The following is a 15387-nucleotide window of genomic DNA, read 5'->3' as shown; positions in this document are numbered from 1 at the left end:
GTGGTTCCTGCCGGGAATTGTGGTTCCTGCCGGGAGCGGTGGTTCCTGCCAGGAATTGTGGAAGGAAGGTGTGTGGCAGAAGCTCCGCAGCCGGGGCCCTGAGCCGGCGGTGCCAGCCCCAGGGGAGGGCTGCGGCACATCCGGGGTCGGGCAGGTTGGTTGGTGAAGTTCCCTGCGGTGCCTGTGCCTACCAGCCACCTTGCCAACATCCCTTCTTTTTCCTCAAAGGCACTCTTCCTGGGTTTTGCACTCACTTGTCCCTGTAACGCCCTAAGGCGTGAATCTAAGGAAGTGGTAGAAATCAACAAACTGAATTAAAGAAGGGTAAAATTCTGCTTCCCCGAACGCTTTGCCAGCACCGCTGGTGACCTCCGAGTGTCCGTGCAGTGTGGCGGGCCTGTTCCAGCCCAGGCCCCGGCGTGGTTCGGGCCTCTGCCCTGCACAGCTTCAGGACAGGAGCTGTTTTTCACTGTTAGACCAGCTTAGAAGGACCGTGGAAAGTAAATGGCAAGGTAATCAAGAAAAATTTCATGCTGGGTAAAATGTATTTGTTTACCCATTGGAACAATTTCCATTAAATTTAATGGCGAGAGGTGCCATTTAATGGATTTAATTCTTCATATTTTATGGCGTATTATTAGCATGCTTTGCTTGCATAGTAGACAAGTCTTTATTTGCATAGCCTGTTACATTTTGCTAGGGAAGTACAGAAGAAGAATAAAAATCCTAACTCTGGTCAATACTTGCTCATGTCCCTTCATGGTTAGAGTCATTTGAAAGATTATATCATGATAACAAAAACTATTACAGTCACTCTCTGCTACCAAATCACTGAATGCAGATAAAAATCTACTGGATAGCTGGGTTTGTGGCAGCAAAAAGTTCACAAATACCATTTGCATGACACTTTTGTTAAAGCAGCTTACAACGCAGTAGAGTTGAGGTCAGCACCCAAAGTTAATTTTGAGATTCTAGACTCAATGACTGTCTTGTCTCTGATGTCTGTACTGCAACAGAACTTCACTAGATCTCTTGAGTGTTACTACAATCCAAATAATAAGGTTTGTGTTTTTTCCTTTTGTTGTCCTGCTGCATTTGGAGCTTCCAGAACAGTGGATTCTACAGTATTGAGGACAGCACATGTGAGAAAAGGAAGCTGTGACATTAGTGATTTGTGGTGAACAAAGAAATGCCAATACAAATCATTATAAAAGCGTGAAAGGGGAGAAAGATCTTGATCGTGTGCAGAATCCCCTTGTACCTTGGCTAGGTGAAGATGAATAGTGTCTCTAGTTCTTCTTTTGCACATCCAGTAAATACATACTGCTTCATCCTTGTGCACAGGAACTATGAAAAGGTGTGACATGGTGCTCAGGTTCTTCTGTTTTTGATGTAAGCAACTGTAATTTTTGCAGTGTTTTTTTAGTAGCATCCTGCCAGTGCTCTGGCATCACACAGTGGTTATGTTAATTATGTTAATTACTTATATGCAGTAATTAATAAATTCAAAGTTCAGTAGAATTAAAACAGTGTGACAAAGCTCAACCTTCCTCTTTTTTTCATGTGATAGGGAAGCGGTATCTGCTAACAGAAGATCACATAAAGTTGCAAGAATTTCAGCAGATGAAAATGGCAATTAGAAATGAAGTTCATGGCAACAAAGGTATTATTACTTATTTCATAATCACCATTCTCAATTTTAGTGTGAGTGCTTGGAAACAGGACAGTAAAAGTCATTATAATATGACACCAATTGACCCCACATAAAGCAACAACTTATGTCTTCCTCTTGCAAATTTTTTTTAGCTAAAATTATTGGAAGATCTGAGGCTTAAGAGGATGAAACAATATTAGTTTTGCTGTGTTGTAAAGTGTGGAGAAGCTTTTAAGTATGCAAGATAAGACCTGAAATGTCTGTATCCTTGCTTTCCAAATTCAAATAGACAGCCTTATAGAAAATACTGTTTCTTGCTTCAAATGTATCATCAGCAGAGAAAGTTAATACAAATCTTGATTTCTGCTGAACTACCCAGAGACGAACTCTGACAGTAATTTGCTTTTAATCTACTCTGTAAATTTGCTTATCTTATTCTTTTAGATTTTTTTTCTTTTCACCTACTATAAGTTCGCACTTGTACATCCAGTTCCAGATGAGATATGCATACTCAGAACAGGAAAAACAAATGCAGGTTTTTAAAACTAATGAAGGAGCAAGGTTAATAGATTTCTTTTCTGATGTGGGTTTTTTTCATGCTGTTTAAAGTGTATACAAATTCCTCTCCTTAAGGCACATAAATAAAAAGGTTAATGTGGTCTTAATATTTAAGAAAGATTAGGTAAAACTCCATTTCCTGCACCTCTTTCATCATGTGCAGGTGTTCTAGTGATACAAATTGACAATTGTTCTGAAGAATACAGTTAATTTTTATCTTATTTTTTTTCAAGAAAGATACCAGGAATCCCATTTAGTTTTAGATAAACCAGCATTCTGGGACAGATAGGGGACACAAAGTCAACATGACTATTTTTCTATATTAAGTGAAAGAATTTAAATCAGGCACTGTATTTTGCTGTGATTATGACGTATTCATATTGAGGATTATTCGTTCTGTACTTGAGATACATTGAATTTATTGCTGTGGGTCAATTGTGCTTGCTAAAACAGGTTTGTAAAAGTCAAATATTTGGCTCTACAGGTCACAGCTGATGTTTTTGTTTTGTACAAAGAGTAGCCTTTGGCACCTGTTTGTGTGTGTGTGTGGTGTCTGTGCTCAGTGTTTAGTCTGATAGTTGAAAGACAAAAAGAAGTATTTAGGGTGAATAGTAAACTTGGAAATGTAAAAACAGTCATAACTATTCTGTTACACACGATATACAGTAGCTATTCTATATTACAGAACTATTAACCATAATATATTAGTAATGACAGAAAGTACACCATTATCTACAGCACTTATAGTTACTATGTTGTGTTTTGTACAAATACAGTTCAGATCCCAGATGTTTTTTAAATGTCTATGCACCTTTGAAAGCATCACAACCATTATATATACATGGTTAGACACACAGACACACACACACACACACATCTTCTGACTCTGTAGGATTTAGTTCTGCATCTCGGTCTTGAGTAAGAACTCGTATTTCCATGGAGCAGCTCCTGGAGGAGCAGGAGCTGAGCATGTTGTTCTCTGGGGTGCTCACATGGCACTTCTTGTGTAGGTTGCTAGCTGGGAAACAGCAGTGACGCAGCCACTGCTAAAAAAAGTACACTTCTATACCCAAGATTGCAGGGGGACAGGCAGCACCATTAGAGAAATGGTGCTGCCAGGTGGTAGATGTCATTTTAATCTTGTTTTATGTCTGAATCAGAGTCCTGAGATTGCCAACTGAAGGACATATCTTTGTACTTGCTTTGTCAGAGCAAAATATACTGGATAGAGAAACTTCTTTTTTGAAGTGGGGAAGGGAAGCAACTCTTAAGTTTATGGCTATGTATAGAGAAACACGTTGACTATATATGGCGCTCTTTGTGCTTCCATAAGTTTTGAAGGAATTTAAATCTTCTCTATGAACAGTGTTGAGGATAAGCTCATGCTCATATGAATGCTGACTGAATCCTTCCATTTTAAAATTTTGTATTAGCTGATGCATTTTATAACATAAACAGTGCAATTAAGTTCACAATAAGCAGCTTCTTGGTCTTCCAAGTGTGATGTGACTTCATGGAGACAACTGGGGACACCTAGGCATGCTTGTCTGTGAGAAGCTTTATGTATTTTTCCTGATGAAAAAAAAACAAGCTTTCTGCTTCATTTGATCTCCATGTTTCAGGTATCAGTATGCTGTAAAAATAAAGGAATTGTTTATAGACTGCTCCTATAATATGTTTCATTTTCAGATCCGTATTTTAAAAGTATTAAAGAAAAATTAAAGACAAATGGAAAGATTCTCAAAAATGAATTAAAAAATGTACTGCATTTATGTCAGACTTCATCTGATGTGGAACTAGCCAGAAAAGTTATTTACAGGTATTTGTGATAATCTTTTCTGTCTTTATTTTTTTGCTTTTTTTAGATCATCTCAGGTTATGTCTGCAGTTGAGGGCTTGCCCTGATTCAGTGGCTATGTGCATAGTTAATCCCATAAACTAAGGCTGTATTTTAATTCATTTGGGATCTTCGAACACTCAGAGACTTTCAGATCAAAAGAGGACCAAGCTATGGGAGCAAAGTGGTGTCCTAGCATATGCCGAAAAAATGGTGAGCCATGCAGAAATGTAATCTCTCAGCTGAGAGGTGGTACTGTGTTCAATGGCATTTTCCAGCCAAGACACACCTACTTATAAACTGGCCTGCACCCAGCAGTGGCAGGTCAGCAAGTTTTGTGAATGAAAGCCTTCCCAACAATTACAGTGTAGAGCTATAAAGAAAAAAGCAAAACTTTGTTTACTTATTTTTTTAGCATAGGAGAGGAAAAGTTATGGAGTATTTTAGGAGGTATCACTACTAAAATAGATTGCTGCAACTTCCCATGCTATTGCTCTGTGAATAGAAAGTAAAGTAGCTGCAAATTTTTATGGTAGAGACCCACTCTATTACTAATCCAAGGCAGGTTACTTTACTGGAAATGGAAAGTATTACATATTACTAGTTAATTGATTAGTTGATCAAAACAATACTTTTTCCATATAATTAATCTCCCACTATCTTAAGGCATTTCCTGGTGCAGATAGGGAATCACATGCACATTGCACATACAGATCCTGCAGTCTGTTAAAGCTGGTTTTGTCTGACAATTTCCGTGCTCTATGTGACTAACTTTTTTTCATCTTTCTAATAGGTACCATGAACAGAATGAAATCACAGCCTTAAATGATTTTAAATTTGGGCCCCTCTTTATGAGACTATGTTATGAGCTAGACCTTGAAAGGCCTGCAGTAGAACTTATTAAAGATCAGGTAATTCCCCTATATATTTTGAAAATATTATTATTAGTCCAATGTAAGTAATTGGTATGCTACATGAGCCTTTCATGAACACCTAGACTGAAGTATATGTGTTGCAGTAGCAAGTATGTCTATGACATTAATATGAAAATGAAGATTCCATGTTTTTTGTTTTTAATATAGAAAAACAGTAATTAAAAGAAAAAATAAATTATTTAATAAATATTTAGTAAATATTAAACATTATTGTTGTACTTATGTATAATTGCATCATTTGAATAAGAAGTATTAGTTAAAAAATAATTCCTCAAATTAACATGTTTTCCTACATCCTTTGTTGTGTTATATCCTTCTTGGAAATGAACACTTCTGAATTTTTATGCAGCACTCCTTTGAAATCCCTTGGACTATTTGCACCAACTGATTTATCCTGTTACTCTGTACTTCAGACTCTCTCTGAACCCTGTAGAAGTGGTATGATATTCATATTCATTTAGCTGAGGAACTTGGCTGTTTTAGTGCTGAAGAAACTTAAGAAATTGGTTTTGAATATCTGTAAAATGCCATGTATGCTATTGTGACAGGATATTAATCATGCCCAGTGTGTAATAAACTTCAAAGATCCTGGGCAATAATACTGTATCTTCAAAAATATTTGACAGCCAATGGAATGTCACTTCTATGATGTTAATTCATTGAGGCATGAGATATGCCTACCCAGAAATGAGAGAAGTCTTGCTTGGGCTACTATTTCTTAAACAAGTCATGTATGTGTGGGTTTGGGGGGTTTCTTTTGGTGGGTTGATTGGTTATTTTTATTACGATCTCTGTCATTAAAACAGGTAACTGATGGATAATAAGGTACAGTGCACTTCTCCAGACTCTGCTGTTCAGACTTAATACCCCTTACATTTTATTTGGCTGTTCCCAGCACATAGTGTGATGGAAGTGAAATGTAAAATATATTTGCTTCTTTTTCTGCTCCTCTGCTTGTTATCACTCTAGCCCTTGTGCTGATCTGCTCCTCATTTGACATTGTGATTAGCAAAAAGTTATTTCAGTTTCATGGTGGTGGTACTTTCCCCCAAGGGTATTGTTAACTAGCTGAAAGCCATATTTCTGCTGAGATTTTGGAGCTGCTATTAGTCAGTGACTTCTGCTTGCATTAACATAGAGGTCATAATCTGTCAGTTAAAAAAAACCATAGTGGGAATCTCTGGGAAATTTCTGTTTAATTTTAGTGAGCTTTTGACCATACTGAGATACTGGTATTTTAGAGGTTACATGACAGGGGCTGTCAGGGAACCCAGATTGTTAAATGTTGAACTTGTGAAAATGGGACTTAATCCGGTAGGAAGACCTGCTAAATGCTGTGCACAGGAAGAATGCTTACTGCTCTAACTTTCTTTACGCTTGCTCTGTTTTTATCTTTCTTCTCCAGAATTTGCGTGGTTTTTTCTCGGAGAGTACATCATTCCATATTTTGATGACTATGTTGTTTAAAAAGGGCCATTTTGAAAGTAAGTACTGTTTTGCTAAGGCACATGCATGTGGAGGAGGATTCTTCTCACTGCAAGTGTGTGTTTGTGTATAATATTGCTGATTGGTTTATGCTTTTAGAAGGCCAAATATCATATATATTCATGTGTTCATGTCAATGAGCTGCACTGTAGTGTGTAATAAAAATGAAAGTCAGTATTTATTTAATACTTGGAATGGAATTCTTTCCGTTCTCAGTTGCACAGAATTGTGAGTATCCACGGGGACTTGCTTCCTCTCTTTTCTGGAGTCTTAACTTCTCTTTGGTTTGGAATTTCCCATAGCTTTTTGTTCTCCCTGTTCAAAGTTGGTTTTACATAGTTTTTGAAGCAGTAAGTTCTTCAACAAATTTTGCAAATTCTGTATTTGCATCAGAGCAGGGAAGAGTGCCCTTTTTCTTTTCATGACAAAAACAGACCATAGTATTTTCTTGGTTTGTCTTACTAGTGTGTCCACACAGAGTGGCTACTGCTATCACTTAGTCAAAAGCTTCAAATCAGCTTAGCCTTTTGTGAGGATAAGGGGGAATAATCTGATCTGACTGAAAAAAAACTTCCCCTGAGAAAATACTGAGTTTGGAGTAAGTTTTTCAAGCAACTCCCTTTATTTGAAATTTGTTGAACACATAGAACTTGATATCTTGATTCTTGGCAAGTCTGAGTCCAGTGCTTGTCCTAAAGTTGAAACTGAGGTATTGAAAAGATAATTAGATCTGAGCCTGAACCTAGAATTTAGTTTTAGATGTGTACGAATACAGTAGAACAGTAAGGCCAAATACTAATGTAGAATGAAAACCTCCTTGCTATGACGAACTATTTACATCTCACTGACCCTAAATTAAACTTTTTAAAATGTATTAATTAAAAAAACCCAAATGAGTTTACATTCATATTTCGAAGTACACTTACTTAGCTCATACCACATTGATTTTATTTTTTTTTCCTAGTTTCTTAATGTACAGCTTTAAGTGTGTGAAGATAATAACTCTAGTGTGTTTGTGATAGGTGCTTTGGAAGTTCTGGCAGAAATGAAAAAACAAGGTGTACCTTTCAACAAAGAAACTTACCTACTGGCATTTGCAATATGCTACAAACTTGTAAGTATTTTCAACTTACATGATGAAAAAGTGTTTAAAATGTATTGTGTCTCTTCCTTTTTTTATTTTAAAATTTTTATATGTTCCCTGTCATTGTATCTGAACTAGTGCACATATTTTAGACATATTTTAAGTCCTAAATTGCTCCATTGTGCATGGTATGGTGTACATATATAGCTTTCCATACAAACTGATGTGACAAAGCAAATCTCTGGGCATAGGCACTAAGTAACAAATTTGATACAGCCTTTGATTAGCTGATATTATTCTTTTTCTGGGATCTGTGATCTTTAGACTATACTTTATCCTTGAGCCTCAACATTGGTTTTATAGACTGGCTTCCTTAGGAAACAAGCTATATATGTGATATGTTCTATTTGTCAGACATCTCCCATCCGTTTCTCCCCCCACCCTCCTAGTAGCCTTGATTCCTTTGACAAGGATTGGAGTTCTCAAGGGTAATCTGTTCCTACGTGCCTGATGAAAATGGTCAGCTGAGTGGGGAAAAGAAACCTACATGATTGCCTTCAGTGAGAGACAGGCTGCCCCTTGAGCTTAATTGTTTTTTTTTTAGCTCAGAGAGAAAGCATGAACACAGTAAGAAACTAGGCTACCTAAGTTCTACAGGCATTTTCTTACAGCTGATTCCTTTTTGTAGGAAAAGTGATATCCCCAAATTTATTTATTTTTTATCTTCTCCAGATTTGAGTCAGTTCTGCAATTTGAAACAATAACATAGCCCTTCCCAAACTCAGTAGGAAAGTCTTCGATTTCTCCATGTTTTTAGGAAGAAAGACACTATCTGAGGAAAAAATTATACCACTGAGATAAATGTCCTGAGGTTTTTTAGGTAATCACACAGTGAAACTTCAGTGCATATGTGATAAAAAGGAGTTGGCCTAAAATGGTAGCTCAGGAGTAATTTCTGTGGTGTTTCTGAAATTCTCAGTTCTAATGAATCAGGGCTGCCTTTGGGTAACGGGAAGTAGAAATAGCCATGTGACTTTGGTGTTCAGAGAGTGAAGGAGTAGACAAAGCTGAGAAAGAGCTGCAGAGGTTGTCTGCTGTTAAAAACAGCTAGAGATCTGTGGTTACAGTCAGGTTAGGATGTTACCACTTCTGTGTTGAAGGGGCCTTTTTGCAACTGTCCCGAGCTGATGCTGTCACTGAGGCTGTCAAGTGCCTCCACGACTTCCCCTCAGCGTGGAGGGGTGTTGAAAACAGACCGAGGACACAGGCACCGCTCACCTCTCATGGAAGATCGATTGCTGCTGGGCCGAATCTTGGCTGGAGACTAGAAACAGCACCCTCACCACGCCCACAAACTGTTACTAGGGCCAATGCTTAGTTTACGAATGAACCAGTTTAATAAGGGTTAACACAAACTAAGAGGCCAAGGTTCAAGAGAGGTAGGTTAGGGATATGTCAGGGAAATAATTCAAAGGTACTATGGTCTTATTAAATGTACATTCCGAGGGAGAGGTGTGGAATCAATGGAGTAAAAGGGTAGGAGTTGAGCCCAGCAGGAAAGTTAGGGAGAAGTGTGTGTCTATGTGCATGTGTTTGTGTGTGTCCGGCTCTGGTGTCAGGCTCGGGCATGCGGGGCAGCCCCCCCTGCCCTCTTGGCTCCTCCGAACAGTGGTGCTGGGTTCCAGGTGGCTTCTGGTCCTGCAGCAGGGTGTCCTACAGGCCAGGCAGAGACCGCAGAGCCTGCAGAACTTGGCATCTTTTTTATAGATCAGAGATCACTGTTTGAATTAGGTACCACTGTTCAAATTAGCCAATTAACACTGGCCAGGTACATACTCTGTCAGAGGCTTTAGCCTATTGTCCATTTTGCTGCCAGTTAATCAAAACCCTTATACTCTTTTCTTGCTGTGGACTTACCTGGTAGAGCAAGGGGCCTGTTCCAGTCCATCCTTGCCTAAGTCAGCAAAAAGATGCCGCTCTTGTTTTGCTGGCTTGAAAGGCATTTTGTTTAGTCTTATGTGGGGGGAGAGAAGATGAACCATTCCCTACAGCAACTCAAGTTCATAAGCTAGTGTTTGCTGGTAGCATCCACTAAGGCAATACTTACGACTTTCAGTGTTGCGCCTTGGCTTATTCTTTGCCGGTTGAGGTCAAGGCTTTCACAGAAACCCAGTGTGTTTCTCTGATATATCTTTTAGTCCTTCTGCTGTAGCTTCTTCCCTAAAATCTTTACATAGTTCTTTCCATGGCCTGCTGTCAGAAGACTTAAAAAATACTTATTTTCATTCACTACCTAATTTAGCTTTTAGAATTAAGAAAGGACAAAAAGTCAGCTTTCTTCCTGATATGGGAGTGATTGGAAAGAGGAAAGGAAAGTGTCTGTTGGTTATCTCAGTTGGTATACTGCTGAAGTTGTTTTATTTCTTGTAGAAGCCAGAACAGTTAGGGCAAGGCATAGCTGTTAAAATAATGGAAATTATTCTTACCCTCTTCTGAACTCTGTAGCTTTGAATATTATATTTTGATGTCTGTTGCAAGAAATGCTGTACAGAATCTACTTGGTTGGGTTCATACATGGATTGCCATGGGAATCTTACATAACGTTGATTTTTGAATGCCTTCTAAATGTGATTGCAGTTGTGTACTGTCTTTTCAGATCACAGGAATAACAAGTATTTTTGAAATTTATATACAGGACAACCTAGAGTCTTGGAAAATCTCTGGGAAACTGCTTGAAGAAGCACAGCTAAGGGGTGTCACATTGCCACTGCGAGTGTTCTGCTTTGCTGTGGCAACTGCTCTGAAGCAGGTACAGTCCCTTGTGTTTTGATGTGTGTCTGAACCTCTACAGAGGTTCAAAAGAGCTATGTTGTAGTAAGTTGGTTAGTGAAAGGAAGCTAAATAGAGGAAATGTAACTGATTTATGTAATAATTTCAAGTGCCAGAATTCTTAGGTCCCTGAAAGAGTAGGATTATAGACAACCGCCACACAAAGTGGGTGTGGAAATTACATCTAAACATGTGTTGTTTCTAATGCACAGTTATTTTGTGCTGCTGACAATGCCAGAGAGAGTATTTTCAGAAAATGAAGGTTGGACCCAGTCATGCAGATGCTGCTGTTTTATGATTGTTTCCTTTAAATAGAATTTAAATGATAATTTAAAATATTTGCACAATTATCTCTTTAAAATGTTTATCTTGGGAGGCAAACTCAAAGGCCATGATATGTAACACCCTTGTCTGGGACATGGCCAGTCGTTATTCACTACATGTTTCTTCAGGGAAGGTTTTCATATACCTCATGTGCATAAGCAGGATGAAAGACTGAAAAGGAGAATTAACAACTAGGAAATTCTGGAGTCCAGTGTTTCCACTGCTGTTAATTTGTGCATACAGTTTGAAGAGATTCTGAATGCTCGCTGCCTGATGTAAAAAAAGAGGTCAGTGACACTGTAAGAGCTAGTGATTTTATTTTGTTCATGGATTTGAATGAATGAAGTGGAATTGTTAGAATTTTCCTGGGCACACTGTAGTCCTATTTACACCGTATCTGAGAACAGAGACACTGAACAATAGTGTCATTGAAATTAATTTATTCATGTTCTTGATGGCATGACAGAGCTTCTTATTGGCATTTAGGTTACAAAACAAAATCTGTCTCTGAAGCAACATGAAATACCCCTAATGCTGTTGCTTTATGTAAAAATCAGTTAAAATTCTTGTTTTGCAAACAGAATAATGCTCCTTGTTACACTTAACTACTGTTTAAGTTACATGATCTTTGTCAGTGCATCCTGCTGATTTTTGAAAGATGGTTCCTGATCCCAAGCAACAGTGGTTGGTCTCGTAAATGTCAGTGTAACATTTACTATCTATACAAATCAGTTGATGACATAGATATGGTACTGTAAAAGTGTATGTCCAAAAGATTAAGAGTGCTGGGCAAGATAAATACCCACAGTAACATACACTGCACTTCATATAAGTACTGAGCACGTGTGTAGATCTTTTAGGTGCTGTCATGCCCAGTGTCGGTTGCATGCTTCCTTTCCCTGCTGATCTGAGGCAAGCAGTACTGTCTGGTGTGCTAAAGAGCCAGATGGCATGGGAACTCCTCCTTTAACAAGCTGGATACTGTTTAGATTCCATGGGTCATGGTGAGGGGGTTCTAGATGCTGGTTTGGGATTCACTGAAAAGTTGTGAAAGTATGTTATTTTTCTTGAACTTTTATTGTGCGAGTATGTCATACATGTTTAACTGTATTGTTTGTTGAGGTTTTTTTTTAAATTATTTGTAATTCCTTTCTAGGATGATGTAGTGCTAGCCAAATTTTATTGTTCCCAGATAATGAAAACGGAGAGCAAACTATATAGTAATCTTAAAGTAAGTATGCTTGCATTGTATTAGAATATTGCAGAGAAGTATGCTATATTGAACAAAAGACTCCCAGGTGCAACATAACAGAAGGTCAGCTTCTTTGTAGCACAGGCATGTGTTGGTATTGATGCAGAGCTTGTGTTTGAGTCAACAATTTCTGTCAGTTGTATGTGTGTTATATTCCTCATTGTTAACACCCTCCCCCCATTTTTTAAAGTTGCTTCCTTCCATAGATGGGAATGAAAAGTAGACCAGTTCTACTTCTTTAAGTATAGACCCATGAACAATTTCAAATTATGACATTGTGACTTTCTGCTTTCTTGCTACAAGAGATTTAAACACAGCTCCAAGTAAATGCCTTCATCAGCTGTGCTCTGCCCACTTCAGGCCTTCTTCAGCCCTATGAACCTTGACCACAGATGGACATACAACAATTATTTTTCTTTAATTGTGTGTTCTACAACCTGAGAGAAAGTTTAAAGCATGTATCCTGTAAGTGAGCTCTCTAAGGTATGGAAAAGCCAACTTTACTCAAGCAAAGCTAATGAGGAGCTCTGCCTCCAGGCTCACTCTTTCTTTCCAGGTCCCAGCTCTGAAATAAAACCAAGCCTGTATGGAAATTGGTCATTTCCTCAGCTTTCTTCATGATTAATGAATTTTTATTAGTGAGGTATCTAGAACTGATTTTGTCCTGCACTGCCTCATGCCTTCCTCAAACACTTAAAAAAACCCCCTGCATTCTAATGATAAATACTGTATGTGTGGTGTGGTTTATTTTTAAGGTTCTTGTCCAGCTCAAATCTGGTTCACTTGAAGAAGTAATAAAGACATTAGAGGAAGCAGTGGAAGTAGATACTCCTCCCTTTGTGAAAAAAATTGAGTTTTCTGAGCAGGTGGTAAGTATACGACAATGAGAAGAGGTCCATGTGCTTGGCTGAGCCATGATGACCAAGGTTCAGCTATGGAACTTCAGCTGCCTGTGTTCGCCCTACTCAAGTTGTTTTGCTTCTGATGCATTCAGATGCCAAAGCAGCTGTCTGGCTTTTTACTGTTGGGCAAAGTGGATTTTGATCTTAGAAGCTCAAATTTCATCTAAATGTAGATGAAGTATTCCCTAGTGGCATTAAATAATTTCATCCCTTGCATTCTATGCTAATTTCACTGGATGGAAAAATGAGAATAAAATTCGGATCACAGTGATATTGTTAGGCTGGTAATATTTGCAAAGGCAAAGACTTCTGATGCCATCCAGGGAACTGAGATGTCAGAAATCATAGTTTTTGCCATTTTACTATATTTTACTATGAAAATATAGTGAAAATATAGAAATGCATATTTTACTATAAAAGATAGTTTTTAGTTTATTGATCACCAAGAGGGCTTCCTTCAGAGGAAGTAGCCCTATCAGCTTTGCAACATTGCTGCTGCTTTTCCTGAAACTTACGGGTATATTGATTTTGAGCATGTCTATAGAGCAAGATATTTTAAGGCTGTGTTAATAATTAAATACTTAGACTTTTACTGCTGCTTGTTAAACAAAATTAATAATTGGTAAGTAAAATAACAAATAGTAGGTAGAAGGGGGGCATACCTTTCAAAACAGCCCATGTATATTAACTACTATCTTGATAATAACTTTTTTAAAGCAGCATTTAATTTTGTAAATTCATTGCAATAAATGTTGCATGTGTCCATGTCGTGTTTTGATTTTGTTTGGCAAATTTGTAACAGTCCCTAAGAAGACAAAGCATCAGTCCTAACGCATTCCGTCTACAAATGGTTATTGATCAGTAAAAATGTTTAAGATATTTACTTACACTTGAACTAATACTCCGTGTATGGCATACAGAACTTCTCAGTGTTCTATAGTCTTGACTTTCATTGATTTGTACTGTACGTTTAGTGGGATACATAATAAGGATTAGAGTTGTGCTGATCTGGAAAGCAGATTCCAGGAAGCAATTATGTTTCCTGAGTTTAAATAGAAAATAATTGTGTTAGTCTGTACTAGGACTGCAAATAGGACTGTAAAACTTTGAGGAAGTTTTAAATCTAATCAACTCTCCCTGATAGGTATCTAGTGCATTTCCACTGTTGTCTGGTGATGAATAATGAATGCTGTGTATAATCTTCTTCTTATGAGTCATTGTGTTAGTCATGTCTCTTACATTGTGTACTTCTTTGAGTGATTTCTTGTCTTCAGCATGGTGGTTGATTGAGATCTTTACTTGCCAAACTGTAATGTTCTGTTGTATTTTGTCCTTAGCTGGCTACAGTCAGGGAAAAGATGGAAGAAACTCCCAGCCTTTCTGCCAAATTAGAGAAGATATATACAAAACTACAAGCTTCAGGACAAATAACTTCCAGCACGCTGGAAGACATGCTTTTCCAGATTCCTAGTTCAAAGAAGACACCTGCAAAGCTTTTACATCACAAGTTATTGGGCTATCAGGCTGCTAAACCTCTTCATTCAAATCTGTTGTTGGAATAGTTCAGTATTTAATGGGAAACTGAACTGCTGCTAACATCTCTTAGAAGCTAGGTTCAATTAAAAAATATTTTCTCCACAATGAGCAATTCTTGAAGTTGTTTTTGTGAAACTGCATTTTAAATAAAGATCACGTAGCTGCCATGTTTCACTTTTGATGCTGAAAATAAGCTGTGACTGTTGGTATTTGTGTGTTATTCAACAATGGAGTGATAGAATAAAGTTTTTTCTCAGACACTTAAGTCATGATTTTCCTCTGCTAAATGTCCTTATGGAAGTGAGCAAGATAGTATGTGTATCTGACCTGACTTCTATGGTTCATGAGAAGAAAATTCAGCCTTCATTGGATGTAATGTTCTGACTGAAAGAATAGATGCAGTCCAGAGTCTAAGTAAAAAAGTATGGAAGTGCTTTAACTGTTTACTCAAATTCTGTACATCTCAAGACAATTAGAGGAAGAGAAGCATCTTTTGTTCTTTTTAGTATCTTCTTCAGAAGCAGTACATTAGTATTTTTTTTCATATCAAGTGGGATCATGGAAATGTTATGGGAAGTAGCATGGTAACCATTTGTTTTCTCACTTGAGATTCCTGAAAAAAGTTGGAGGTTTAGGCAGAGGGGCCCCAAGTACTGCTTTCTTCAAATTTTTTAGTATTAAGCCTACCAGAATAAGCTGATCCTGATGCAAATTTGCAACTAGGTCCTAAGAAGTTTGTAAGAGCAAGTATGATCACTTTTTGAGTAGACTTGCATATCATCTATGTAATTCACTCATATGTAGAGCAAGTGATCATAAAAACAGTACAAAGAAGCTTCACATTGTTGTGGCTTTAATGACTCTGGGCCAAATTTGCTTGATTCTACAAATAAAAAACTCTGAGTCCTGTGAGCATAAGACTAACTGGAACCCAGTGTGGTGCTCTCCAGGCTGGGCCATCTTATCTCTCCTTTGGCTTCTGTTACTTTTA

The 15387-nt window shown here is 37.8% G+C and overlaps 1 protein-coding gene across 1 annotated transcript in view; it reads left to right on the top strand.

Moving 5' to 3' along the window:
* Window positions 1–14497, top strand: part of PTCD2 (pentatricopeptide repeat domain 2) — a 15305-nt gene extending 808 nt beyond the window's left edge. Inside the window, exons 2-10 of the mRNA XM_010006385.1 lie at window positions 1512–1663; window positions 3902–4031; window positions 4843–4960; window positions 6390–6468; window positions 7492–7583; window positions 10249–10362; window positions 11863–11937; window positions 12714–12827; window positions 14198–14497. Coding sequence (XP_010004687.1) covers window positions 1512–1663; window positions 3902–4031; window positions 4843–4960; window positions 6390–6468; window positions 7492–7583; window positions 10249–10362; window positions 11863–11937; window positions 12714–12827; window positions 14198–14422 — 1099 coding nt within the window. The 3' untranslated portion in view covers window positions 14423–14497. The remainder of the gene's footprint in view (window positions 1–1511; window positions 1664–3901; window positions 4032–4842; window positions 4961–6389; window positions 6469–7491; window positions 7584–10248; window positions 10363–11862; window positions 11938–12713; window positions 12828–14197) is intronic.
* The last annotated feature ends 890 nt before the right edge of the window (window positions 14498–15387 follow it).

This window comes from Chaetura pelagica, unplaced genomic scaffold (genome assembly GCF_000747805.2).
Source record: "Chaetura pelagica isolate M959 unplaced genomic scaffold, ChaPel_1.0 scaffold559, whole genome shotgun sequence".
Classification (NCBI taxonomy): domain Eukaryota; kingdom Metazoa; phylum Chordata; class Aves; order Apodiformes; family Apodidae; genus Chaetura; species Chaetura pelagica.
This window is presented reverse-complemented; position numbering and strand designations above follow the sequence as displayed.